Raw genomic sequence first — 27,588 nt, 5'->3', positions numbered from 1 at the left:
CTCTTTTTCTTCTCTCCTCTTTCTCTGAGAGTCAGTCTATCCACACACCACTAGACATACCCACTCTCTAAGTTACCAGGGCAATTAAATGAGATAATACAGTGAGTGCTCAAGAACTGCGCTATCATTGCTACTAAAGTGCCTGCAATAGTGACTGATCAGTAGTAAGTACCCAATACACAGTGGTTATTAATATTTACCTATTTTTAATAATTAGTTTTCACTGGGTGATTTAAGAAGCTCTAAGAGCCCCTTAATTTCCAGTGGCTGATACCTGAAGTCTCATCGTTATAATTCAGCCTATTATTTTTAAGAATTTGATTATTTGATCCTTATTAAAATTGAAAGACTATGATTTAAAGTCCTTAGTCTCTCAATCACTTATTCCTCATTACAAATAGAGGTTCTGAGTGCCCTCTGGAGAGCTCAGCAATGGGCAGAGGACAAACCTAAATACCTGAGTGGCTGGGCAACATATAAATGTACAAAGTAGGCCAGATGTGAGACAGCAGGGAAAGGCTGGGACTGTGACAGACTATATGCCTCAACTAAAGGCATTCAAATTATATTTTAAAACAGTACTGTGTGGGAAAGAACACAGCATGCCCAAGGACCTCATTCACCTGGTGGGCTTCCCGTTGGCCAACCCTGGTCAAGAAAAAGAGGGGCTTTTAATAGGATCAGGGAAAGCAAATGGGTTTCCGATTCTGTGCCAACTCCTGGTAACTGGTAGTGACTGCCTGAAGCTCTGAGAATCCTGAGCCCCACTGAGGCTCACCAGAGAAGAATGCAATGATTGATTAATGATGTCTGCCTTGGGCACAGGAGGGGCACATAGTTGCCATGGATATGCCACCCCTGGTGTAGAAAAAGCTCTCTTAATTCCATTAAGAACAACATTCAAAATGTGACTTTTTCTTTTAAGAGCAGAGAAGAGCTTCTAGGCACTGTAGTGCTTGGTGGTGGGAAACACTTCTAGGCAAGTTAACTGTCCCTGCTCCTTGGTACAAAAAGCTATTGTTCACTAATCTACTAACATCTATTCTTCTCCTTCCCTGCTTACATCTTTTATTTAAAAAAAATTTTTTTCAATCCTACTCTATTTGGCCTCATAGACATTAAAGAGCCTTTGTCTTTTAGTTGGTTCGAATGCTCCGAAACACTGGTACTGCAATTACAGAAATTACAGGGAAATGGCAGATGAGGGAACTGATGATGTTTTTAAGATGGTATCAGTCGATGCAAAAAGCTCAGATATAAGCTGAATGTGCATTTCTTAGAGGCATCAGATACCTGACCTCTGCGAAAACTTATCTCTTAATGGTATTAGGAAGAATTAGTTAAAGTTTATCTCCCTTCTGTGGTAGAAATAAAGAGCAATTCTGATAAACTTTCTGAATCTTAAACAGATTCCAGAGCCAAACAGTCCAGTTTGTACTCCACCCTGATATTCACTGGCTGTGTGATTTGGGGGAAGTAACTTCACAGCTCTGTGCCTCAGTTTCCTCATCTGTAAAATGGGGATAATAACAGTATTTCTCGCCAAAGGCTGCCAGGAGGGTTAGAAGAATTAATATCTGTAGCATGCTTAGAGCAGAACCAAATGTGTAGGAAGCCTCTGTGAGTGTTAGCTGTTATTATCACAGCAAAAGCCGGTTTGATCTTGGCAGTGACACTGTGGCCACACAGGCAGTGCATCTGGGGCGCGGGATTGGGGGACTGCGGCCTTACCTATCACGGAGACCACGCTGAGGGGCACGATCAGCGAGAGTGGAGCGAAGGCGTAGGAGGCAAACACGCCCAGCTCGCCCAGCAGCATCAGAAACAGGCCCAGCCACCACGTTTTGGTCTTGAAATAAGCCCGGGGGTCCTTGGAGCCTGCCAGGCGGATGTGGCAGTACTTCTAGAAACCCAAGAAAGAATGTGATTTGCTCAGATGTTTGGGGGAAAAGATGCTACGATGCATGTATCCTAAATCTAGACCCCCACTTTTATTTGGGAAGATGTGTCTGGTTTTTTTGGAGTCCTTATTCAAGGAAGAAAGCCGTGGCAATCTAAATATCAGATGGTTATCCTAAGACAGAAGCTCTCAAATTGGCTGGGAAACCTTAAAAATTCCTTGGGAAGTTTTGAAAACATACACATGCCTCTTCCTCAGAGTCAGCCTCAGGGGAGGTGGGTAAGGCCTGGATCCCAGACTAAGTGCAGTCTGGGGTGGAAGCCATGGTCTAAGGCCACCCTCCTTTAGCCTGGCCTTGGGTTGGCTTTCTCCCTCTCCCTGTAAAGCCCAGGAGCCCCAGTGTTTGGGGTGCTGGCTCGGCTACACCTCCTTCTGTAGAAGCACAGGCTGCTCTGCTGGGCAGCCCTCTGGGTATCAGTGGACCCTGCCCTCCCTTGGCTGGATACTGGCCCAAGTAGGGCCAATCTTCCTTGTCTTGGAAATGTGAACTTGGGGCATAGAAACTGAAGCAGTGACAAAGGAAAGCTAGGAAGTCGTGCTGACTTGGAGGGCCAAGGCTGCTGTTTGGGGAGGACCGTGATGGCAACCGCACAGAAGCCCATGGAGGCACCCATGCTGCTTTCTAGGCAGAAAAGCATGAACTCGGGCAGGTAGCTAAGAGCACGTGACCTCAGAAACACTCCCACGCGTGTATGCACGGGAGCCGAGATGTACTGGGTACACGTGTGCTCCCATGCTTGCTCCGGGGAAGGGGAGTGGTGCACCCCAGCTGGGGCTGGGTGGTGTGGGCAGGGAGAAGCCAGCCTGGCGCAGTAGGATTTATCCTGTCCGCAGGCGCCGAGTCTTAGTCTGGGTTCCTCAGAAGTCCCTCAGATAAGTACTTGGGAACAGGAAGCTGCTTTGGGAGATGATTCCAGGAAGCACAATGTAGGGAGTGGGGAAACGAGGCAGGGGAGGGAGCGCCAAGGAGAGTGCATTAACAGGAGACCCAGTGCCGTGGGCATCCGGGGCTCGGTCCCACTGGGGGCCCTCCGAGAAACCTGTGAACTCACCTCAGAACCGCCCTACAGAGCTGCTGCAGGGCACGCCCAGAAGCTTTTAAGTAATGGAGAACTGTCATAAGAGGGACGATGAGAGGCTGAAGAGGGGGCAACGAATCAGGAGCGATTCTGGAACAACCCCCATGGTACTGCCCCAGGCCCGGCCCAGGGATGGAGCAGGCAACGCCCCACAGCGAGGCGGCACCTGGGCCTGTGCCAGACACCCTGGCGCCTCGGCTACCTCTGCCCTTGACAGTACTAGTGACTGAAACGTACCTGGAGGTTAAGTGCAATGCTGACCACGAGGTGCCCGAAAATTGCCAAAAGGGCGCCGATCAGGTTTTCCTGTAAGGAAAGTGCACAGGAGCAGATGTGAGCTGGGCCTCAGCTAAGGAACCCCAGGATACATTTGAAGCCCAACTGTTTGCTGTCTAAAACAAAAACCAGAAAAATACCCATCACAGGGCCACACTCCCAACCCTTTATTAGAATTTTACTAGCTAAGATTAATCTGGTTGCTCTCCTGGTTTACAAAACACCACCCTGAATTAGACACTTTCAAAAAGCACCATCCTTTGTCCACAGGTCACAGTGACCTGAAAAGGCTTAAATCTGCTGTTCTTCTTAATGTATGAACTCACCATGTTTGCACAGGAAAGCAACATTCAGAAATCAGAATTTATAAGAGAAACACAGGCGAGATACAAATTGCCATTTTATCAATGGAGTCTTCATGTGCCCAGAGTGGTCTCAAGGAGACTTTTAACCGGCTTCAATTTATAAAAATTTAATTTCCATCACCTTAGGAATAAGGTTTAGAGCCTTTGGCATGGCAGTTTTTTTAACTTTAAAAAACTATTTCAAACATATTCATCTTGTAGAATTATTAGGAAATATAAATGAAAAGAACAAGAACAACAAAGCAGAAAAGCCACCTGTAATTCTAAAACCCAGAGATAATTAAGACAAACATTTTTGTTGTTATAAACTTCTCTTCTGCCCATAAATTGAGATACGAATAACAATGTTTATTTATAAAAATAAGATTACAATCTGTTTTATAACTTGTTCTTTTATTTACGATATTATAAACACATTCCCATCAGGCAAATAAAATCATCATTTTTAATAAACATCAAATAACACACTGTTTAGATGCACCATATTTCATATCACTGCTCCTCTAGGATACTTAGGTTGTTTCCTTTTCTTAAATATTGCTGTGACTGAATAGCCTAGTACACACATTTTTGTGCACTTATAAGGATTGTTCCCTTGGGATAAATTCTTAGAAGTGGGACTGCTGGGTCAAAGCGTACTTGACTCGGCAGTGAACTGCATTATACCACATCCCCAACCCACCCTCACATTATTCCACCACTAAACACCCAAGGAATGTCCTATTTTAGCCAAATATGAATCCTCCCTTCTCAGGATGGGCCTTCCCCAACTCCCCCTTTGCTGAAGAGGGTCCTCCCACCTAGTTGCCCTCCCTTGTGAAATCTGCCCATCCTTCAAGGCTTGGGCCAGGCCCTATCGAATCAGCAGCAAACAGATACACACAGTCCTTCAATCCGTCTGGAGGGCAGATAACTAGCAAGCAGTAAAGACTGAGCTCAGCCCCCGGGCCTGCTCTCTTCCCTCTCCGGGAATGGTGAGTGTCCAGACAGCTGGGGGCGCCTTCCCCAAGAAGGGCAACAGGCCGTGGGGTAGGGAAGAAGGAGGGCAAGGAGGCCTACTGATGCCTTCTCCATGGCTGTCCTTGTCTTTTCCATCAGCAGGGGACACTGTGGCTTAAGGATGGGGGCTGAGCCGGGACCCAGGACACCTGCTGCCTTGTCAACACATGACCTTAGACAAGTCCTTTTCTCTCATCAGGCTTGTGTGTCCTTGTCTGGAAAATGTAAGTGCTGGTCTAGATAATGTCTAGGGGTCCCTCCAGCCCTGACATAAGCCTCTGGTCGCACGGCCAGACTGCCAACAGAAACCAAGTGAATGATCAGGCCAGACAGGAAACTGAGTTCGATTCACTACACTTTATAACATCTTGTTAACAGGAGGTCCCTGGGGGCATCTCATGGACCCAGGGGAGCTGGTTTCTACTTCCCCAGACAGCACTCATAGCCCGAGCTGCACGTCTCGCATCTTCTCCATCTGTATCGTGTCATGGATTTTTGCTGTCTCTTCTCAGTTAGAACTATGCAGAAACTAAGTCTTCTCTGTAGGATCACAGGATCTCAGAGCTAAAAGGGTCACTGGAGATCAGCCTGGCCAGTGCTTCCCTAACTGGGTTCCTAAAGATGTCGACTGGGTTCTGAGGGAAAAAGCATTGCGTGGTTAACCGAGTTTGGGAAACACTGAGTCCTTGATCCTCGGCCGGGAGGCCCACTGTGCCCTGGCAGGTCAGAGGCTCTCACAGGCAGTTTCTCCTGGTCTAACTCGGCTTTCCCAAACCAATCTGGCTCTTAACTTGGAATCCATCCACTGACATCTGCAGTAGACATCTGTGATGCTCGCTTGCCTGACATTTTAGTCACTTTCCTTTTCTTCTGGCAAGTGCACCCTGATTGTGCTGTGGGGGGCTTTCCCTTCCTCCCAGCTCCCCACTGGACAGTCTTGTGGGGACTGTCATTAAAAGCGCTCTCTCCTTCCCTGGACAGGGAGGAGCCTATGGCCCAAACCTGATCCAAGCCAAACGGGTCAGCAACTCTTGGGTTCCAAATTTTGGGCTGAGAAACATGAAGGCTGACTAAGGCTGGGCTAACTCCTGCCCAGGGCTGGCCTGGACAGGTCGGGCTCCGGGAGCCATCCTGGTTCCTGTCCCTCCTGAAGCAGCTTCTCTAGCCTTTCCCTGGATTCTGGGAGCCACCCCACGGTCTTTTTGGCTTGAGGGCTGGTTTCTATTACTTGCAACCTAAGAGCCTAATAGAGCCAATGCTTCATGGAGAATGGTCTGGGAGCACGTTTATTGTTAGTCCAACTCTTGGTAACTGTAAGCATTGTTGTTTTTTTGTTCTTCTTTCCTTTCTTAGAGGGGTGGCTTTTGTAGACAAAAAAGGCTATCCACAGTACTTTGGTTTTTAAAAAAAGTTATATTTGCTATAAAATAGGTTCATGAATCTAGTTTTTTTGAAACAAAACCTTACAATGGAACTAAATAATTCTTCTAAGTCTAATAAGTAAGTTACCTGTATAAATATAAGGAATCTTAAGTTCTCTTAAATATTCAAATGCTGTTTACATACAAAAACATTCTCTTGTAACTTTTAATTTAAAAAGTAAATCACAGGGTTTTTATTTCCAGCAAGTTGGAACAGACACTTCTCTGTGCTTTCTGCTGTGTACAACATAAGAAGACTAACAATGGCAAGGCGGCAGGCAGTCCAGCGACCCAGGGCACGTGAGAATGGAACGGGGGTGGGTGAATTCCCTGGGCATTCATTTTGCCTTATTTAACCTGAATTTAGAGCTGAAGAAACTGGCTACCTGGAAATACCACCTGTGCAGACAAAAAATCTCCAAGAAAAGTCCATTCTCTTTAGTCAAAGGACCAGGAGATGAACAGCCAGGAAGGCAGAAAGCTTTTAGACAATTACGTCATACTCGAAATATCACACGGCAAAAACATGATCCCACCCTACCCATGCCAGCATGAGCCAAGCAGGGAGCTGAGATCTCCAAACTTCCAAGGCTGTAATGAGGTACCCCAACTCCCCTGCTGGGGCCACCAGAGAAGGCCAAGTCGGGAGCTGGTGTCCAGTGGGGCACTCCCCTCTAGCCCATAGGGTTGACAGAGACCACATGGGGCCCCACCCAGCTTAATGAAGCACCCCTTCCCCTCCTCACTGGGGTGGTATTCGTGGAGGCCTAGTGGAGAGGCAGGACTTTTACCATTATACTTTCACAATTATATCACCCCAAAGTTGGGGTTACCATTTGTAGTAAATTGCGGTGATGGCTGCCAACCATTTCTCCCAGCCCTGTATGCACATGTCACCCTCCCATCACTTGAACCTGGGGCTTTTTCTCCAACACTGAATCTGGGTTGGCACTGTGATCGCTAGAATGAAAGAGAAATGAGGGTCTGGGACTTTGGAGCTCAGGTCTTATAGCTTCTACTCTGCTCAGAGGAACCCAGCCACGTGTAAAGAGGTCCAGCCTATTTATAAGGAGAGAGATATTTGATGGGCCCAGTCAACACCAAGAGAAGACAGAGGTCCAACCATCTCAGCCAACTGCCAGCTGATTAAGCCACTCCAGCTGAGGTTCCATCCCATTGAGCACCCCAGATGATACTATGGAGCAAAGACAAGCCATCACTACTGACCCTGCCCAGATTCTTTTTTTTTTTTTTTTGCTACCATTAATGTATAATTACATGAACAACATTATGGTTACTAGACTCCCCCTATTATCAAGTCCCCACCACATACCCCTTTACGGTCACTGTCCATCAGTGTAGTAAGACGCTACAGACAGATTCTTTCTTTTTTTAAAAAAATTTATTATTGTAAGAATACTTAATGTAGAATCTACCCTCTTAAAAAATTTTGAGTATATAATACAGTACTGTTAAGTATAGATACAAAAATCCCTAGGATTTATTTATCTTGCATAATTGAGACTTTATGCCTTTTGATTAGAAATTCCCCATCTTTCTCCCCCAAATCTCTGGCAACCACCATTCTACTCTATGACTCATGGGTTTGACTATCTTAGATAACCTCATATAGGTGGGATCATGCAGTATTTGTCTATCTGTGACTGGCTTACTATCTTAGCTCAGCTGGCTATAACAAGTACCCGGTGGTAGCTTGAACAATAAGCATTCATTTCTCATAGCACTGGAGACTGGGAAGTCCAAGATCAAGGTGTCAGCTAATTCTGTTCCTGTTGAGAGTCCTCTTCCCGGTTTGCTGATGGATGCCTTCTTGCTGTATCCCCACATGTCAGGAAGAGAGGTTATCTCTCTCATGCCTCTTCTTATAAGGGCACCAATTCCATTCATGAGGGCTCCATCTTCATGACATAATTATCTCCTAAAGGTCCTACCTCCATATCACATTCTTGGGGATTAGAGCTTTAATATATAAATTTGGGAAGGACACAAAAATTTAGTCCATAGCACTTATTTCATGTAGCATTATGTCCTCAAGGCTCATCCACACTGTCACATATTGCAGGACTTCCTTCTTTTTTAAGGCTGGATAATATTCCATTGTACGCATATGCACATTTTTCCCCCTCCATTCACCTATCAATGGACATTTAGGTTGTTTCTACATCTTGACTATTATGGATAGTATGAAATCAATATGGAAATGCTCATATTCCCTTGAGATTCTGATTTCAATTTTAGGTCCTGACTAAAATGGTTGTCATTTTTATACTTAGGTTTTCAGGTGGTTTGTTACACAGCCATAGCTAATTGATATACTTTCTTAGTAGATTAAGGTTGCTTAATGATCCAGCAATTTAGGCTGGGGCTCAAGATTTGACTCTATTCCAGATATTTACAAACGGATCACTTTGATCACTCATCTGACTTGTGTGTCCATCACTCTACTGCTTGGTTATCTTACCCTATCCCCTTTTTTGCTCACTTAAGTTATTTTCATGTCTTCCCATTTTAATGCCTGACTCTAAATGCCCAAGGCCAGCCTGTGAATACAGAATATCTCTTATTTAACTCATCATTACTTTATATATTAAGGTTAAATTCACAAATCATAAAACCTACCAATTTGACCTTTTAAAAGTATACCAGAATGGTTTTTATATTCACAATGTTGTGAGTACGCTAAGGTAGAGCGGGGACATGGGACAAGTATAACGATCAATTTTGCCTCTCTATGGTGAAAGGTGCCAAGATATAAATAGTGTAGTAAGAACACAGGGACTCCATCTTAAGGCTAAGATTCCATTTTAAAAACCAGGGGGTGATGAAGTAAGATTCCTAACATGTTTTATGGTAATTAGCCAACAACTGACCCTATCTTAAGGCAGGGCAAGCAGTCCTAAATGATATGTCTCCAATGCTTGAGGTTATCCATTATCTTGGAGAAGAACAGGATCAATTAAGTTCATCTAACATAATATCTACAGGACTATGGATGATGACATAATATCTCTCATTGGACATAGACATCATGAGATCATGTGTTGAGCCTATGCAACCCCCTGGCCCCTTGCGCCACTCTTGAAATCCTTCAAAGAATACTAAGCCCTTAAGCACACCTCCTCTCTGAGGCTGCCCACATTCTCCTTTCTTTGAGTGTGTACTTTGCTTTAAATAATGCCTTCTTGCTGCTCAACTTACTGCATTTTGTCTGTGCTCTTCCAAGTCTCTTGGGAGATTAAAAAGATACCCCCTTTCCCAGTAGGTAGTAAGTGTCTCTGTTAATTCACTATTTCATTCAATTTTCTGTATTTAAGCACTAGTCTTCTCTCTCTCTGTCCTACTTCAGACAAGTAGGGAAGTCTACTAAGATCTCTGATTTGGGCTTGCAAGTTCCTGTCACCTGGGTGGCCCAGATGCTCTTTAGCAGCCTGCCCGAAAATTTCCTTTCTTTGCTTTGGGAAGTTCTCAGAACACAAACTCACTCTATCCAGTGTTCTGCAGCTTCCCCAAATCCTGGGTGGTAGGGGTTTAGTTCCCATGCAGTGCAGATTCAAGTGGACACTGGACACCAGGTGACCTTGGCTTCAGGAGTTGGCAAGGGATTTGCTCTATGCTGAGCAGTTCAATGAACTTTTTTTCCTCCCTCTATTCTACCTGCATGGCTGCTGCCATTCACTACCACTCTTGCTTTAATGAATTCCTTCCTAACCTACACTCATCTGACCTGTTTGAGAATTCTTTCTCAGTCAGAGTCAAGAACCCTCCCCTGTCCAGGCTGAGGTTTCACCTAGTGTGCAGGGAGAGACATCCTCAGATGCAGCAGCTGCCCAACAACGTCCTAAAAATGTGTGGAACAGAGAATTCCAGGGACCCATCCTTTCAGAAAAACAATTAGGGGGCTGATAAAAACTAACAGAATCAATTTTGTAGAATGCTGGTCTAGTCAAAAACTTGTAACAACCAGAGGAAGCAGTTGCTTAATGGTAAGAGTGCACTGTGGCATTTTAAACTGACTGTCTACCATCTCTTTATACCCCAGATCTGGAGCCATGAGGACAGAGGAAGCAATATGGACCTTATTTTTCAAATAAGGTTGTAGGTTAAGCAAACTGTGGCTCTACGTTCCTCTACTGAGTGGTCTTAGCACTGTTGTTGAAAATCAATTGGCCAAAAATGCCTAAGTTTATATCTGTATTCTGTATTGATTTGTCTATCCAGTCTTACAACAGTACCACATTGTTTTTATTACTGTAGCTTTGTAAAAAGTTTGGAAATCAAGGTATTAAAATCTTTCAACTTTGTTCTTCTCTTTCCAAGGCTGTTTTGACTACTTAGGGTCCCATGAATTTTAGGATGAGCTTGTCTCAAAGTATTTTCTAATTTCCCTTGTGATGACTTCATTGACCCATTGGCTACATTGGAGTAGATGTTTAATTTCCACATATTTGTGAATTTCCCACTTTACTGCTGTGAATTTCCTTTTGTTATTGATTTCTCATTACATTAGATTTTGATTAGGAATCTATTTTATATTATTTCAATTTTTTACACTTACTGCCATTGGTTTTGTAGCCTAACATATGCTCTATCCCAGAGAATGTTCTATGTGTACTTGAGAAGAATGGGTATATTACTATTGTTGGGAGGGGTGTTCTATAGATGTGTGTTAGGTCTGCTTGATTCATAATGTTGTTCAAGTCCCTATTTCCTTGCTGATCTTCTGCACGTTGTTCTAGCCATTATTGAAGGTGGGGTATTGAAGTCTTCAGCTAATACTGCTGAACTGTATTTTTACTTCTATTTTGGGGCTCTATTAAGTACACATATTTTATAATTACATCTTTTTGATGGGTTGACTCTTTTATTATTACATATTGTCCTTCTTTGTCTCTCAAAACAACTTCTGTCTTAAAGCCTATTTTGTCTGACGGTAGTATAGCCACTCTAGCTCTCTTGGTTGCTGTTTGTAGGGAACACTTTTCCCCATTTTTCTTCTTTAAACCTAGTTTTGTGTTTGACTCTAAAGTGAGTCTTATATAAACAGCATATATTTGGATCATGCTTTTTAAAATCTATTCTACCAATCTCTCTCTTCTAGTTGGACAGTTTTATTTATTTACATTTAATATGATTACTGATAAGGAAGGACTTCTGCCATGGTGCTTTTTCTATGGGTCTTAGGTCCCTTTTTTGTTTCTCAGTTCCCCCACTGCCGCCTTTTTTTGTGTGTTAGATATATTTTCTAGTAACCATTTTAATTCCCTTATCATCTCTTTTACTACACATCATTGAGTTATTTCCTTAGTGACTGTGCTAGGGATTACAACTGTCATCTTAATTTATGACAATCCAGTTTGGATTAATATAAATTTAATTTCAGTAGTATAGCAAACTTTGGTCCTATATAGTCCCATCTCTCTCCCCTCCCCTTATGCTATTTTTGTCACAAATTTCTTCATTACCTTTTAAAACACAATCACCTGATATGGGTGGGCAGAATTCTTCATTCCTTTCATTTAAAAGGATATTCATTTGGGTTCCCCATATCTCTCTTGTCTTTGCTGATCAACAGAAGATACTCAATCATATTTCCTGAATAAATGGCTTAATCTAGGTACAGATAAATGGCAATGAAGGAAGAATGTGATACATATCACTAGAGAGAGGTGCTGATAAAGTGACTTAATTTCAAAGGAGGAACTCATTCTGAGCACCAGGTCTGATCTAACTTGGCTCAATGACATGTGGCAAAGGCAGTCGAAGGGCCATAACTGAAACTCTTGGACTTCCAGTCTGAGTTCTTTTTGTATGGCTGGCTTCTGCTTCCAACCTCCACACGGCACCCAGCTGAGGCTGAGCACCCCCAACACGCTCAACCAACATTTGTGGACAGAAGAGGTCTGTAGAAGGAAACCTGCAAGGGACAGGATTTCTTGGAAACTTTGGGAGGACACCATGCTAAGGAACTGCTCCAGCATAGTAAGTGGGTGAGAGGTCAGGCTTGGAGTCAGTTAGGCCACAGCTTAAATCCAGCCTCTGTCACTCACGACAGCATGACTTTGGCATATCTCTTAGCATCTGTTCCCTCAGCTATAAAATGGAGTTAGCAAAAGGACTTACCCTCAGGGCAGTTGCAAATAAGAAATGAGATAATCCCATAGAAATAATGAAGCATAGTTCCTGGTAGAAGTTGGAGGGTTCAGGGAAACAGATTTCTTTACTACAGAACTTCTCAGAGCCTTTAATAAATATTAGCTAGAATAGTTAGAAACATCCATCAGCCAACAACAGGACATCACGAGAACCTTCTATATGCCAGGCATGTAGCAGTGAGGGGCAGTTGGGTGTACTACAGAAAGCTCACCCTTTTGAAACCAACAGAGCAGACTTGCTGTAAAGTTTAGAAATGATGACAATAAGGACAAACAACATTTACTGAGTACTTACCAAACACCAAGTACTATTCTAAATGCAGCTGACCCTTAAACAATGCAGCAGTTAGGGACACAGACTCCCCACCCATGTGTAGTTGAAAATCTGCATATAACTTTTGACTCCCCCAAAACTTAATACTAATAGCTAACTGTTGATTGAAAGCCTTACTGACAACATACACAGCTGATTAACACATATTTTGTATGTTATATGTGTTATATACTATATACTTAAAGCTAGCTAGTAAAAAGAAAATGTTCTTTTCAAATTGTAGCAAATCTCCAGAAAATTTTCCAGTATTTATTGAAAAAAATCTACCATAAGTGGACCTGTGCAGTTCAAACCTGTGGTGTTCAAGGGTCAACTGTACTTCATATACATCTACTCATTTAATCCTCACAACAACCCTGTAAGATAGATACTATTATTATCTAATTTTTCAGCAAGGAAACTGAGGCATAGAGGATATGAGGTAGACTGACAGTAAGGGGTTAAAGCAGGACTAGAACCTAGGTAGTCTGACACCAGAGCTCATGATTCTAATCATTCATGTCACACTACACACTATGTAAAGCTCTAGCACAGTACCTGACACAAGATAGGCATTAACAGTAGCTATTATCAGGGGCTGGGGAATTGATCCTTGACCCAATGGCTCCCAGGCTAGGGCAGAATACAGACAGTTAAAGTATTGTACTAGAGATGGGTACAAGAGATGAAATACAAGGCAGGGTGGAACGGCATTCCAGTATTTATGCATTCATTCAGTGCCTAGCATGTGCCATGCCCTGTCCTTGTTCTTGCAGTATATATTAAACAATTAATTACTTAATCACACTGCAGTTAGAGCTACTTAGGAGAAGCACAGGGGCCTGATCTAGTGTGTAGGGAGCCCCAGGACTGAGATGTCAGGGGAGACACCTCAGAAGAATGTTTCAGAGTGGAGACCTGAAGACCTAGAGGGTAGAGCTGGGGTGGAAAAAGCCACTCCACAGCCCATGGGAACATACAGGGGGCCTCTGAGGAATGAGAAGAAGGTGATGTGGACAGTAAGGCCCAGGAAAAAGGGCTCACAGGCACTGAGAGGTAAGGGGGACATATGTGAGAGCCTGAGGACTGGGAGGGCCACTGTGTGTCTGGGGCAGGGGTCCAGGGTGGAGGGAGGGAAACTAGCATCCAGGGAGAAGGCTTAAGAAGTGGACTGGCCAGACTGGGCTTGGAGGTAATAGGGAGGGTCTCGGTGACATCCTTAGGACTGTTTCTTAAAGAGAAGTCAGAGTGAGGTCTGGAAGGCCAAACCCTTCACCAGGGGCCACAGAGACTCTACTACAAAGAGTTCGCTGATATCGACCGGTTAAGGGATGTATTTGGTCACCGTATCCTCACCTCCTTCTATGCTCTTTGCTAGCTTCTCATAGTTCCCACTTCCCAACTTTCACAGGCACTTCCTCCCACCTTATCAGAGAAAGGCTTGGCCCTCACTCGTGCAGAATCTTACTCTGGTACATTGACCAGAATTGTAAAACCATCAAGAAACCAAGGGGAAGTTTGAAATTTTGTTTCCCACGGGGTTTTTTAGTGCAAACACCCATTCTAGGAATTACTTCCTTTCCTTCTCTCACATATATTCCTACTAAGGCAGGACATCAGAAGGGGAAACTTTGACCATTGTCGGGATATTCTGAAATCAGAGTCTGATTTGACTGATGTTTGGACAATAAGGACTAGCTTTGTAAGTTAGGTTATACCTATAGCTCTAAGTTTTGATAGAAATATACCCAAGCATGTGATAAAGAATTTATAATTAAACTATTAAAGTATAAAAATGTGCAAATATTTATAGTATTTACATTATACTCTATAAAAAATTAAAATGTATGTATTACAACACAGTAGAGGCAAATGGATAGTAAAATTAACAGTATTTCAAATTCTTACCCCTTTCTGGATATACCAGGCTAACACAATGTGCCTCGAAGTGAACAAGTCACTGGCATAATTGATAATGCCTTTTTGGTAAACATCATAGAAATTGCTGAGGGGGAGCAGAATATGGCAAGACAGGACATGCCATTCTGGTATATTGATTATTTTGAATTAAAGTTATTTAAGAAGTAGCTAATGCAAGAAAGACTTGCTGAGCCTTCTCTGTCCCCCTGAAAGCAGGAAATAAAGCTCTCGTGAAAAGCACCCTCCTTGTACCAGGAGGAAGAGAGACATCCTTATCAACAGAGATAGGGAAATTAGGGCTGAGAAGGCTGTACAGGCATACTTTATTTTATTGTACTTTGTAGATACTGCATTTTTTTACAAATTGAAGGTCTGTGGCAACCCTGCATTGTGCAACTTTATCAGCACCATTTTTCCAAAGGCATTTGCTCACTTCGTGTCTTTTTATCATATTTTTGTAATTCGCACAGTATTTGAAATGTTTTCAAAATTATATTTGTTATGGTGATATGTAATCAGTGATTACAACTTGCTGAAAAGATCAGATGATGGTTATTAGCACTTTTTAGCAATAAAGTATTTTTTAATTAAGGTATGCACATTATTTATTTAGAGGTAATGCTACTGTTCACTTAACAGACCACAATATAGTGTAAACATAACTTTTATAGGCACTGGGAAACCAAAAAATTCACTTGACTTGCTTTATTGCAGTGGTGTAGAACTGAATCTCCACAGTATCTCCAAGGAAAGCCTACACAAACCTTGTTACCTCTTCACTAATTGATTATCCCACACTCAAACCCCTTTACTTTGTCAATTCTTCACAAAATTATAGTTTCTTTTTCCAAAAGGTATAAAAGCTGCCTGCTTTGATCACTCCTTTGAGCCTCATATCTTTGGGGCTCCCATACATATGAAATTAAAATTTTCTCCTGTTCATCTGTCTTACATCAATTTAATTAATAGACCAGCCAAAGTACTTAGGAGAGAAGGTAAAAGTTTCTTCCTTACATTGTAAAAGCAAAACAAATCCTGTTGTAAATTAAAGGTGTCTAGTACTTGCTTTGAATAAAAATGAAGGAGGGCTCTACTCATATTGTTAGTTGATTAGTCAATAAAAATAGCTTATCATTATGTGTGACCTTTAGCAAATTCTTGACAGGAGTTGAAAGAATTTAGTGATACTGCTTGTTAAAAGGCCCAAAGATGGAGTCAGTCAATGTTAACGGCCTATGTCAGCAAACCAAGACTTAAAATCTATCCTAACTGCAGTTTCACATGAAAACTACATTCCCAGAAATGTAACCTTTAACCAGTCAACCTGGTCAGCGCTAGGAAATTTACTGATAAACCCCTTCCTTTCTCTTTAGGAGGGTGACATGGACCAAAACAATGGATTCCCTGCTAATAACTTTCTTTTTTTTCTGCCCCCTCTCTACTTTTAAAAACCTTTCCTTCTCTGCAGTTCAACAGAACATCTCACAACTTGCTCGAGGGGATGCTGCCTGATTCATAAATCCCTCAATAAAGCTGATTAGATCTTCAAATTTACTTGCTTAAATTTTGTTTTCTTCCGTTCCAGGTACTTATGTGAACAGGTTCTCAGCACTTCTAGCTATTAAAACAAAAACTTGCAACAGAATTGATGTTAAATTCTATCTCATTCAGTAATATTTGTCATGAATATTGAAAAAAGTCCCATTCTTCTCATTCAGATATTCATTCCTAATACAGTTCTATTTTTTGCTCAATAATTATTATAAAACTTTATATTGCATAAACTGCTTTTATTCAAGCATATCAATTATAAAAACCCTGAATTGAACCAATATTTATGAACCTCTGGCAAAGGAAATTTTTAAAAATGAAATTTGATTACATACTCAATGTTCTTTCTGGTAGAGAAGTATGAGAGGTGTCTGTAAAATTTTAAGTGTTAAAAGACAGATAAAATTGGATAGGTAGATAGATAATAGATAAAATTCTGTGGGGGAAGCCGAAGGGAAATACACAATCAAGGAGAAAGGGAATGACGTAAAATTTCCAACTGTTAAAGAAGAGCTTTTTCCAGGAGCTTCAGGTAGGGGGTGGGTGGGTGGGTGGGTGGGTGTGTGTGTGTGTGTGTGTGTGTGTGTGTGTGTGTTTAAATACAAGTATTTAAACGTATGAGAAATTACATAGTTTGTAAATATTTAAACTTATAAAACAAAGTTTTCAGTTTTAGATGTTAATTAAAAGAATGTGTGAGGAAATATGAGGTGTTTCTTTAGAAGGTCGGTTTAAGGACCTCAAAGGAAACCCTTCATTAAGTGTGCCTCTCAGAGATACAAAGCAGGGACCTCAACTCAAGGGGCAAGGATCTTGGGGCCAGGCGGGCCCTGTGCCCAGGAACTCACTGTACCAGGGGTTAATGAATGATCATTAAAGAGTTAACTGGCAGCAAAGCTACAGGGACTGCCTGGGGCAGGCAGGAGACCTGAGGATTTTGGTTCTGGCTCCAACACCACCGCAAGCTGCTGTATCACCTTCATGGGGAGACAAAGGTGGGCTGGAAACCGGCTCCAGGTATTGTGCAGAAGCCTGAGATCTGGTGGGTCACACAGCTGCAGTTCAAGGGTGGGCAGGTGGGCTGGTGAGATCTGCTTCACTAAGGCCTAGGCTCCTCTCTCCTCTGCAGGTTGGGATGACAGCACCCCTTACTCGGAGCTGGTGCATGAACTTCCTGATGTAATTTGGGAAAAGCCCTTCCTTGGTAACTTAGAATTAGGGTGAACCATATGGAACTGCCAATATACCACCACTTTTGACCTACAAAAATGGTAGTTTCATATAGTTCACAGTTTCAACCTGTGACAGGTAGCTATTTTGTTTTTACCCCAAGGAACCAAGCTGTCCTCTCATGAGATGCGACTAAATCCATAAGGCTGCCTGAGAATGTGTTGTTAACAACTCTCCAGGTGGGGGTAAAGAAATGAAGGAGGGAAACCCACCGCTGGGGCCACACTGATACGTCCATAATATTTCAGGGAGGAGGATGGGGGGATGGGGAACCAAACAAGAAAACTGGAAAACTCACAAGGATAACCAATCAAAGCAGCAAAAACAAGCTTAAAAGGTTATTATGATAATACAGGATGGTATTTTTACAGAGCATTTTTGGATATAGGTCAGGTGTGTTGCTCAGCCCTTTCTATGCATCACTGTTGGGCCACAAACAACCCTATGAAGTAGGTACTATGATGGGCTCTATTTTTAGGGGTTATAGACAACAAAGTCAGGCTCAGAGATATGAAATAACTTGCCTAAGGTGAGGATGGGAGGATTTGGAGCTAAAGGGCTGACTTATCTCGGGATTGTTTCCCATTGTATGGACTCTGAAGGTGGCAAAACAAATTAAGAAAAAAGTAACCCCACCCTATAAGTGCTACATCCAACTAGTGACACAGGCAGCTGAGGTCTTTTAAGAAGCCATTTCCACAAGCACATTAATCTCCACGCATAATTGGCTGCAGACAAACATGATTAGTTACATCACATCGTAACTAATGTCCTTTCATCCAAGCCTTTCAAAGGGCTTCATCAACACTAATTATGCCCCAAACCCTTGTGAAGTACTAACTGGTTCAATTTTACAAGCATTTAGAGTCAGACAAAGGAGGTGCCACTGGCTCAGGGGTCACACAGTCTGCACACACACCTATTAACTGCCCTCAAGAGCCTGGGAAGGGCTGGAGTTGAGGGGACAACCGGCAGGGCTCCTGACATGAAACAGTCAGAGGACTCCTCATTCAAGCCTCGGACCTTGAAACTGTAAAAGGGGGGTGTCCAAGTCTGCAGGCACGGAAGGAAGTGAGGGGCAGTGCCTGGGCAGCTTCCACCTCTGGACAGCACACCATGCTCTTCTTTTACAGAGAAAGCACCCCAAGTGTTTACATTGAAGTTATTTAAAGTGTTAGGTGTTCATGAGTACATGTGGACGGTTAACTGGACCAGGGATCCGACCTTGGGATCAGTGACGCTGTCCCTTAAGAAAAGGCGCAGGCTCAAATGGTGTTCCTGAGTCCGTCACCCATAGTGTCAGATGGGGAGGATCCTTCTGAGGCACCACCCGATCGGTTCCCAACAGTCCCTCAACTTTACTGAGCAGATTCAATTGGGGAGGAAGGGAGGGGAGGTGGGAAGCAAGGGCTGCCCTCAATTTGAAGGCAAATAGTTCAATGAGGGCTGCTCGTGGTGGAGGACCGCAGTTGCCAGAGAAAGTCCCTTGGCCGAAGTCAGAGGGAGCAAGTGGCAGGGCCAGACCTCAACACAGGTCTCCCCAACACTTTGGTCCCCAGTGTCACAGGTGAGGAACTAGTGAGGCCTCCCAACTACCAGGAACCTATATATAGTCCAAACTGGAACACTGTGTGAATGAAAAGGGGCTCTACTGATATGCATGGACATGAGGAGCAACCCAGAACACTGGGTCCCTGTATTTACAGAGCAGCTTCTGAGTGGGAAGCCTTACTGGCGAGGGAACTGGGGAGAGGTCAGAACTACTTGCAGGCAGCAGGATTCTGACTCACTGCTTCTAGCTGTGGCTTCAACAGACTGCAAAATCAAGGGTAGGGGCAGTGAAACCAAAGTCACTTCTCTCTGCTTCAGCTTCCCTGTGTGTACTCTGAAGACCAACAGACCTGCCTCTGTCACTTAGTGCTGTGTGACTTCAGGGGAATTACTTTAACTCTCTGAGAAATGGAACTGATTATAAACCCTCACAGGATTGTCATGTTGTATGAAAGAAGAAGGCACATGTTGAAATACTACCTATATTTAATACAAAACAATTCTAGCTGTTACTATGATTATTATTACAATGTTCATTTTTACTGTCATTATTATTAGCAACAGCTTTAAGGATCCTTCTGGTTCTGATATTCTCTGATCCAAAAATTTATCTCTTACCAGATACAACTTTAAAAGCAAAGAAACTTCCCAGAAAAGCAGCCTACAGGGAACCTTGCTTGGATATTGATTTGCAAGTGAAAGCTCAGCTCTCCTATTCCAGGGTCTGCTTTACTTCTATCAACAATAGCTTTTATTTAAATACGTGACAAGACCAGCCACCACTTGCTATTTAAGCAGACCTCCCACAATCCCTTGGGCTTAAACCTGCTAACGTTAAGTGTAAACCACATTCTGCCTTGCTCCGGGGTTACTCACCTTTAATACAAGACACGCTGCAGTCTAACAAACCAGGCTCCTACACCTGTAACCTGGCTTCAGGCCAGCAACCTGACGCTTACCTTTTCCAGTAGGTGAGGCATTACCTTCCCCACAACTGCCATTTCAGTACTTGATAACCGGTGTCCAGGAGAGAAGGGGCCTTGCAGAGTAGCTGGCACAATGTAGGCAGCAGGGAATGGTGGGTAAAGTCAAGGGCCTTGGCAGTGCACAGACCTGATCTCAGCTTTGCCACCTATTGACAGTGTGGCCTTGGGCATGTTAACCTCTGTGCTAGCTTCCTCATGTAGAATGGGACTATCAAGGTACCTATCCCAAGGGGCTTTGGTGAGGATTAGTACAGTCCCTATCATACTAAGCGCTCAACAAACATCAGCTGCTATAATTATGATGATGATTATAGTTGTAATTGTGGACTAACTACAAAAGTGTGTTAAAGGACCTATATTTTCCTTCCAGGAATACTGGCAGAGGCTTAATGAAAAAGGGGATTCATGAGCTGGAGCTGGAAGGACGGGTAGGATTTCCACAGGCAGAAATAGGGAATGGGCAGGCAGCTTCAGTTTCCTCATCTGTAAATTCAGGTCATCCTTATAACCACCCTACAGGATGGCTTTAAAACTGACCTGCAGAGGAGTTACATGACTTTTCCCAGTGCAAGCAAGTGACAGACCTGGAATTGCAGCCTGGACTGTCTGATTCTGAAGGCCATGTTCTGAACACCCTGCTGTGTCTCCATTTTTGCACCAAATTCAGTCCTGAATGGCAGGAACTGAGGCAAAAGGCTTCCCCTACCATTCTCTTGGACTGCAAGCTCCTTCAGGGAAGAGCTGTTGATCATCTACACAGCTCCACCCCACCCAGTACAGGGATTGCTATAGCAGGTGTCCAGCTGAAATGCCTATTTACTAAATAGAAGACATTGAGGTGTGACTCTTTCAGGCCAAGGCAGAGCCTCCAGGCCAGGGACCTGCTGCAAGGCTGCCTCCTGGAAGCCCAGCCTATTGGTCTCTTCTTCATTGACCATCCTTCCTAATGACCAGAAACCATCTCTGTTGGGCAGGGCAGATGGCAGGGCTGCAACTCACCGCAAGCTGCTTGCTCCTAACTTTATCCCACTGACCACACTGGACTTGGGATCTCAACGTTTTCCTTGTCCCAGTGGTAAGAGATGATTTGGGGACAGCCAGCAGAGTCCACAAAACCACTTTTCTCTGAAAACCGCCTACCGTGCTGGAGCCCCAGAAACGGTGTTTGCTGTGTGACTCCAGCCCCTGGCCACCTGCTGACTGGACCAGGTTAGACACCTGACCCAAGCTGGGCCAATCATATCTTCCTGCTTTTGAAGGTGGGAGTAAGAGTTCTAGCACCTCCCAAGCTCCACTGCCCTTCTTGTCCCTGGGTTCTATGAGATACTCTGTAGCCTTACAATAATTTCCCCTTTTGCCTCAGTTTCTCTGAAATGGGTTTTAATTACTTGTGAGCAAAATAGCCTTAACAAAATTAAGGAGGAAAGCACTTCCCCTTAGAAACAACACCCCCAATTCCCAGGCAGAATCAACTATACCTTCCTCTGCTCTGTGCACCTTTATGTATTCCTCTTTGTGACCGTGAGGCATTTTCTGAGTCTCCTGCATGCCTAACACTGGGCTAGGTGCTTTTTCATTGATTCACACAGCTATGGAGAGGTGAGGGATGGAGGGGAGGTATTACAACCACCATTCTACCCATAACAGAAGCTCCCGGGGGCTAAGCCATATGTCCAAGGTCACTTAGCTGGTAGGGAGAATAGGAATTCAAACCTAGGTCTTCTACCCTTTATCCCACCTGGTACTTCAGTTAGCTCATAACCCTTTGTTCACATGCCTTTTTCCCACATCAATTTTTAAGCTCTCTGGCAGAATCACCATAACTTATTTATCTTTGCTCTGTCAAGAATGTACTGCTATAATAAGGAACTGAATTAATTTGTGATTAAAGTGGAAAGTTATTAGAAATCTCAGGGAGAGTGCTTTGTGTTTTCTGAGATTCTATATTTGTCTATTGGCATCCATTCATCACAGGACTAATTATATTCATGTATTTCCTTATTTTCTGTATTTTTGATGCTCTGCCATTTGTAGCCTCACTGACTAGTCTATTGGCATCCATTCATCACAGGACTAATTATATTCATGCATTTCCTTATTTTCTGTATTTTTGATGCCCTGCCATTTGTAGCCTCACTGACTAGGGAGGGGCTACCTCTCCCAGGGCTGGCCAATTTTTAGAGATAGCAAAAGAGCATGCATTCTGGAATGTTCAATGCAGCATTATTTATAGTCACCTCAGATTAGAAACAACCTGGACATCCAACAATAGGGAATCTGTCCAGCAAATGTTGATACGGCTCAACAGATTATTGGGCAATCATTCAAAAAGCATTCTTATGGTCACTACTCAGTGACACGGGGAAATATTACACAAAGAAGATTAAGCGCAACAACCAGGATACAAACCTTTGTGTACAATCTGATCCTCAAAATTTGTGATACCAGAAAAAGACAGGAAGGAAATATACTGAAATATGCACAAAGGTCATGTCCAAGTAACAGAATAGGTAGTTTTTTAAAAAAAGAAATCTTCTAAGAATGTATTCTTTAAAAAATATTTCTCTACCTCTCCATTTTTATGTTTCTCCCTCTCCCTACTTCTATGTATTTTAATGAGCATTTCTTAACTTTTGATTCCACATTCTCCTGAGTGTGTGGAGGGCTTGTCTGGTACCCGGCACATATCTGTTAGCTAATGCTGTACTGTTACTGTGTTACTTTCTCATCAAGTACACAATTCCACAACCAAGGAGAAAGCTCTTGCCTTGTAGGAGAAGGAGCTGTCGCTCAGGGAACCGGCACTGCTCGTGGGCGGGAGCTGCTGCAGCTGCAGGGCTCCACCGTGGGCTGCGTCCATGGTGGTCTGGTGGCACATCCCGCCAGGCCTGGCTTGGTGGCTGGAGCTGCTGCTAAGCGGGACCAAAGCCGGAAGCCATCTTTCCTCGTGGTGCTCACCTCCTTCTACCAGCCATCGCTTTCACGCTTTCACCCTCTGGAAGAGTACTTCAAGCTCTTGTGGCTGGCTTATTTGTTTTCGTCTTCACTCAGAGAAGTGGCGGTTTCTGTCTCCCAAGCACACAGACAAGGGTGCATTTCCTGATCCTTGCAGTGCTCTGGAGTGGTGGGGAGGAACATTAAAAACACATGTGTAATGAAACACCGGGCCCAGCTTTGTTACCTGAGAAGAGACTACTACTAGGACAAAACACAAAGTGCCAGGAGGAGGGACACTTTTAAAAAAATTATATTATGCTTTTGGGCCCATTAATAAAGATAGGCTTATCTACCTCAAAACCTGGCCCTTAAAAATCTCCTTTCCTCTCCCACTCTGCTCTCTTCCTCCTGTCATATCCTAATTTAAATCCTACCTTTTCCACAGGCTCCTCTACATAAGAAGTAGCATACTGTCTACATCTACTTCTCTAGGCCTTCAAAAAAATAATAATCCCACTGCTATAAAAAAGAAACCATTTGGGTTCCAAATTAGGAAAGAAAGAATAAGATGTTATCTCCAAGGATGATGGAAGAACTGGGCTGCAACCGAGGGTCTGCCTAGCACAGGTGAGGTAACCCTGGACTGGGAGGTAGATTACCTATGTGACCAGATCACTTGGGCCCTGGGAGACTCAGCTGCCTCATCTGTAAAGTGGGGGTAATAACGTGGCTTCACTGGACTGATATTTTCAGGGCATCTCCAGTTTTTCTACCAAATCCTGAAGAAAGCGGAACTATGACCATAGTACTCTGGGAGGCATGGCCAAAACACCTTTCCACAAGTACTTTGAAGTCTTCCACTAAAAAAAAAAAGAAATCATAAAAATTTGGATTCTACTGCAAAGTCTCTATTTTAATATAAAAATGCTTTAAACAGCTTTTGACCTGTCACAGGCTACCTGTTTAACCTTGGCCAGCTCATCAACTTTTCACTCAGTTCCCTCTGCTGTGAAATACAGGAAGTATCACTCCTGCCCCACAGGGTTGTTGTGAGAATTTGATGAAATATCGCATGTAAAGTACATGCACGGCCAGTGGTCAATGAATGTCTGCTATCATTGGTATTCATTTTATTCTTTTCAGTTTATTTAATTTATCTGAAAATATTCCTTTCTTTTTTTCACACATTCGTACAACAAATATTTATTGAGGGCTTACTATGTGTCATGCCTTGAGGCTTCAGGAAGCTGCCTCTTTTTCCTGTAACTTCTAGTTTCTTCTGATATCTAGCCCCAGGCCCAGGAATTGTGGTTCCTGGTGTGAATAACAGTCACATGTCACAGGGGTAACACTGTGTCCAGCACCTAGGAGACACCAGGTGCAGGGCTTAGAACAAAGGCAGCCATGAAGACCACTGGCCCAGGTCTCCTTTGTCAGAAGGCATCAAAATTAAACTATTGCTGCTGCCTCTGGATGAGGTTATACATTTAGTGTGTGTATGTATGTGTATACGGTACAGACAACTTTGTAACTCACATTCCATAATCAGACCTCCCTGATTATAAAGCCCTATGAATATTTGTTTGTAGTCTTGTGAAAGCATAATTATTCTTTTATGTGTCTATGAAAAGCATTACTGTGTTATATTTATGTATTTTAACATAAGTTAAGTTTTTAATAAAGTAGCCTTAGGAAGGGAAGAGTGGCCCAGGGCTTTCTCCACCTCTGAGAGACCCTGGGAGGCTTTCAGCCTGGAACTGAAGAGTACTGGAGCACAAGCTCTGGGAAAGTGTTTGCTGAATTCCCTGTTCAGTTGCTTCCTCCCAAGATCTAGCTCAGAGTCTGGCAGAGTGACCTCCATACTTAACGCACTGACAAGTTGAAGGCAGGCCTGCTAAGCACCTGGTGCACTGTGGCTGCTTCACAGTCAAGACTGGAATGGCTTACTCACTCAGGCCTCACCAACCACAACTCTAGAGATACAAGAGCTGTGCCCAGCCAAACCCTCAGGATGTCAGAGAGAGAGCAAACAGGTCTTGGGGACATGCCAAGGTAGTAGGTAGGAATCCAGGCCTCCTAACCTCCTCTGGGTCAGCTGGCTTGTTCAGGCAGGCTTCTGTTTTTGCTTTTGTTTGTAGTGGTTCTTGTTGCTGTCATTTGATTTGCTGTTAAAAAATAGATTTTGTCTCTGCATCAGGAATCCCCAGGACTCTGAGACATTGCCTACAACGACCGAAGGCTCTCTCCCTCAGCTGGGTAGGAGTTTGGACTAAAAGCCTCTGAGGAACTCTTTGCAAGTTGTCCTCTAAGGCATACATTCTTTGCCTAGAGTCTCTTTTTTCCTGACCTCAATGCACTTTTGCTGGACTAACATATGCCCAAGAGGCAACGTGCCAACTCTGTGTTGCCAGCCACCCTGTAATTCTGAGGCCCTTACGCCACCATGAGCACAGGGGCACTGACTCAGAATGTAAAGATAATTCACTAGGTGCTTGCTTCTGCTTCACTCCCGACCCTACCCTTCACTTCAATGAAATATTGCACCAACCCACGGGGTAGGTTTAGATAAGAGAACCATAGCTCATGGCTGCGAAGAGTAGGGTCTGTATTAGAATTTGGCTCCATCTTTAAAAATAAATAAAACACGCCCTTTGCCGGTGCCAGTTACATGCCAAGCGCTTTCCTTTCCTGGGCACTGGCTCATTAAAGGGTTACACTCTTCAGTCCCCTCCCTCCCTTGAGCTGGAAACATCTTCCAGCGGCCGGCGTAGATCAAAAATGCTTCCCCTCATCCCACTTGCTAACTCCACCGTCTGCTATTGCCAGGAAGCCCGAGCCGGCGTGTAGAGGTATCATTTCGGCAAAGTTACTCCATTTCATTTCATGATTTCGGAGAGCCTGGCATCACCTTTATTACGGTAAACCCATGCCCCCTGTCCTCTCACCCTCGATGCAAAAATGGAAAAAACATTCTGAGGGAACAAGACGCAAACTGACAACGCTAGTGACGGCAAGAAAGAAAGGTATTTATACTAGGGAACGCTAGATGATTCCAAATGCATTTTCCTGAAAAAACGAAGGCTGAATCCAAGGTCCCCCTCTCTCAGTCTTAGTGGCTACTCACCAGCCGCGTTTCCTCCGAGGCCCACCTATCGGAGGTTCCAGAGAAATGACTCCGGCTCTTCGCGCAACCCGGAGGCACAGCCTCCTTATTCCTTCCCGAACTCGAGTTGCCGGGGTGCTGCAGTGTTTTGCTTTCGAAGGCCGAGACTTGATTTGCCAGAACACCTGCCAGTCTGAATCTGGCGGGGAGTTCGCGCAGGCGAGTGGCTGCGAGGAGGGGGTGGGCGGGACAGCACCCGGTTATTGGCCGCACCGCAAAGCTTGTTTGAAGCGTAGGGAGGTAGACTCGGGGAGGTGGTGCCCGCTGGAGGCCTGTGCTTACCTGGAGGGGGTCCCCTCTAGCGGCCGCAGGAAGGACGTTGGAACTAACGCCCCTATGGTCTCCAGCTGTGCTGGAGAGCTCCGGTTCCTGCGCACCTTCACCTGCCCCACAGGTGGGCAGCCCACCAGATGTCCTTGCTTCTTATCCTCAGAGACACCTGCCGGGTTTGCTCCTGCTGTTCCCCCGAGCCACTCTCTCACCACGCATTCGAATCCCACACATCCTTCACCTCCGGTTCCCCTAAAAGCCTTCCCGAGTACTCGGGAGGTGGAGGAGGAGTATTCCTTAGCGGCGCTCCCCTACCATCTGTTGGCTCTGCTGTATACCGACCCTTCCAGCACGAACTTAGCAAGACCTACGGTCCTTCGGTGAGCCTCGCGCCTGATGAATGCTTCCGTAATCAACAACTGTAATAACACGCGCATATGCATAGAGCTTATGCTTTTCCACTTACGCATCTCATTTCAGATCCCCACAACTCCCTGAGACATTGAGCTCATGTCCATATTAACGGTGAAGAAATGACATTTGGGCAGAGATTCAACGAGAAGAAAGAGGCAGTTTGGTTCAGACCCTAAGACAGAGCTCAGAGGAAACGCCCGAGAGCAGAACGAGGTGGGCCTATTGTATGAACTGTCCGAAGGAGAGCGTGGTGGGTGCGGGATTTTTCTGGGGCTTGGATGGTAGGAGCTGACATCCGAGAGACGGCCAGGGACAGCCTAAATAATGACGTTTGGATTTCATCCCAAATTTAAAGGGGAACCGTTGGAGGGTTCTAAGCAGGGGAGTGACAAGATCAATGTGTCTGCTCTGCAGCGTGTCTCCGGCAACAACCTACTGTCCTTAGGTGGTTGCCTGTAACCATCTTCCTTTGCTATTATAAACATGGCTTGGATGAACGTTAGTTCTCTTAGACTTATTCCTTGAACTAGGATTTCTGGGCGAACAAATTCCTAAGGCTTTTGGACTAACGCAAGATTTTTGAGATTCGCCTAGATAAGCCCTTGTTAAGTTTGTCCACCCGTCCTGACATAGTTAACCCCGAACCCTAAAAATTCTAGCAGCTTCCCGGAGGGTTTTGAAAGACCTCTGACGATTGGCCAACAACTTTTTACGCTAAAGAAACAGAAGACGCTATTGGCCAGACTGAAGGTGGGCTCCATAATGTTAGGCCTATGGTTGCCCCAGCGACGGGGAGGTTGGGCCCGCCAGAATCAGCCCAGGGGGACCCGACGAGGTAGGAGTCAGTTCCTTCGGGACGGGTCGCGGGATCGTGGGGAGGAGGGCGCGCCCCATAGGACACCCGCTGAGCACCCCTTACCCTGGCCTGTTGGGTGCGTGCAGAATCCCGGTGCCGAGCTAGGTGGTGACCTGGGGTGGGA

General features: G+C 44.3%; 2 protein-coding genes across 6 annotated transcripts in view; one reads left to right on the top strand and one right to left on the bottom strand.

Moving 5' to 3' along the window:
* The window catches only part of NIPAL3 (NIPA like domain containing 3), a 47,606-nt gene extending 21,515 nt beyond the window's left edge, over positions 1-26,091 (bottom strand). For 2 of the 3 annotated variants that reach the window (XM_073233410.1, XM_073233411.1), the window contains exons 1-4: positions 25,886-26,091; positions 22,592-22,940; positions 3,277-3,345; positions 1,732-1,903 (exon numbers count right to left, since the gene is read on the bottom strand). In XM_073233410.1, coding sequence (XP_073089511.1) covers positions 1,732-1,903; positions 3,277-3,345; positions 22,592-22,702 — 352 coding nt within the window. In that variant the 5' untranslated portion in view covers positions 22,703-22,940; positions 25,886-26,091. The remainder of the gene's footprint in view (positions 1-1,731; positions 1,904-3,276; positions 3,346-22,591; positions 22,941-25,885) is intronic. The other variant, XM_073233409.1, reaches the window with a different exon arrangement.
* A 13-nt stretch (positions 26,092-26,104) lies between these two features.
* STPG1 (sperm tail PG-rich repeat containing 1) overlaps positions 26,105-27,588 on the top strand; it is a 55,658-nt gene continuing 54,174 nt past the window's right edge. Inside the window, exons 1-2 of one of the 3 annotated variants that reach the window (XM_017666538.3) lie at positions 26,105-26,318; positions 26,675-26,821. The gene's annotated coding sequence lies outside the window, so the exon portion shown is untranslated. Of the gene's footprint in view, positions 26,575-26,674; positions 26,822-27,330; positions 27,444-27,588 lie in introns of those variants that run through there. The other 2 variants (XM_017666537.3, XM_017666539.3) reach the window with 2 other exon arrangements.

Source organism: Manis javanica, chromosome 4 (assembly GCF_040802235.1).
Source record: "Manis javanica isolate MJ-LG chromosome 4, MJ_LKY, whole genome shotgun sequence".
In the NCBI taxonomy this organism is placed as follows: Eukaryota; Metazoa; Chordata; class Mammalia; order Pholidota; family Manidae; genus Manis; species Manis javanica.
Note: the sequence above shows the minus strand (reverse complement) of the source record. Positions and strands in the feature narration are given on the sequence as shown.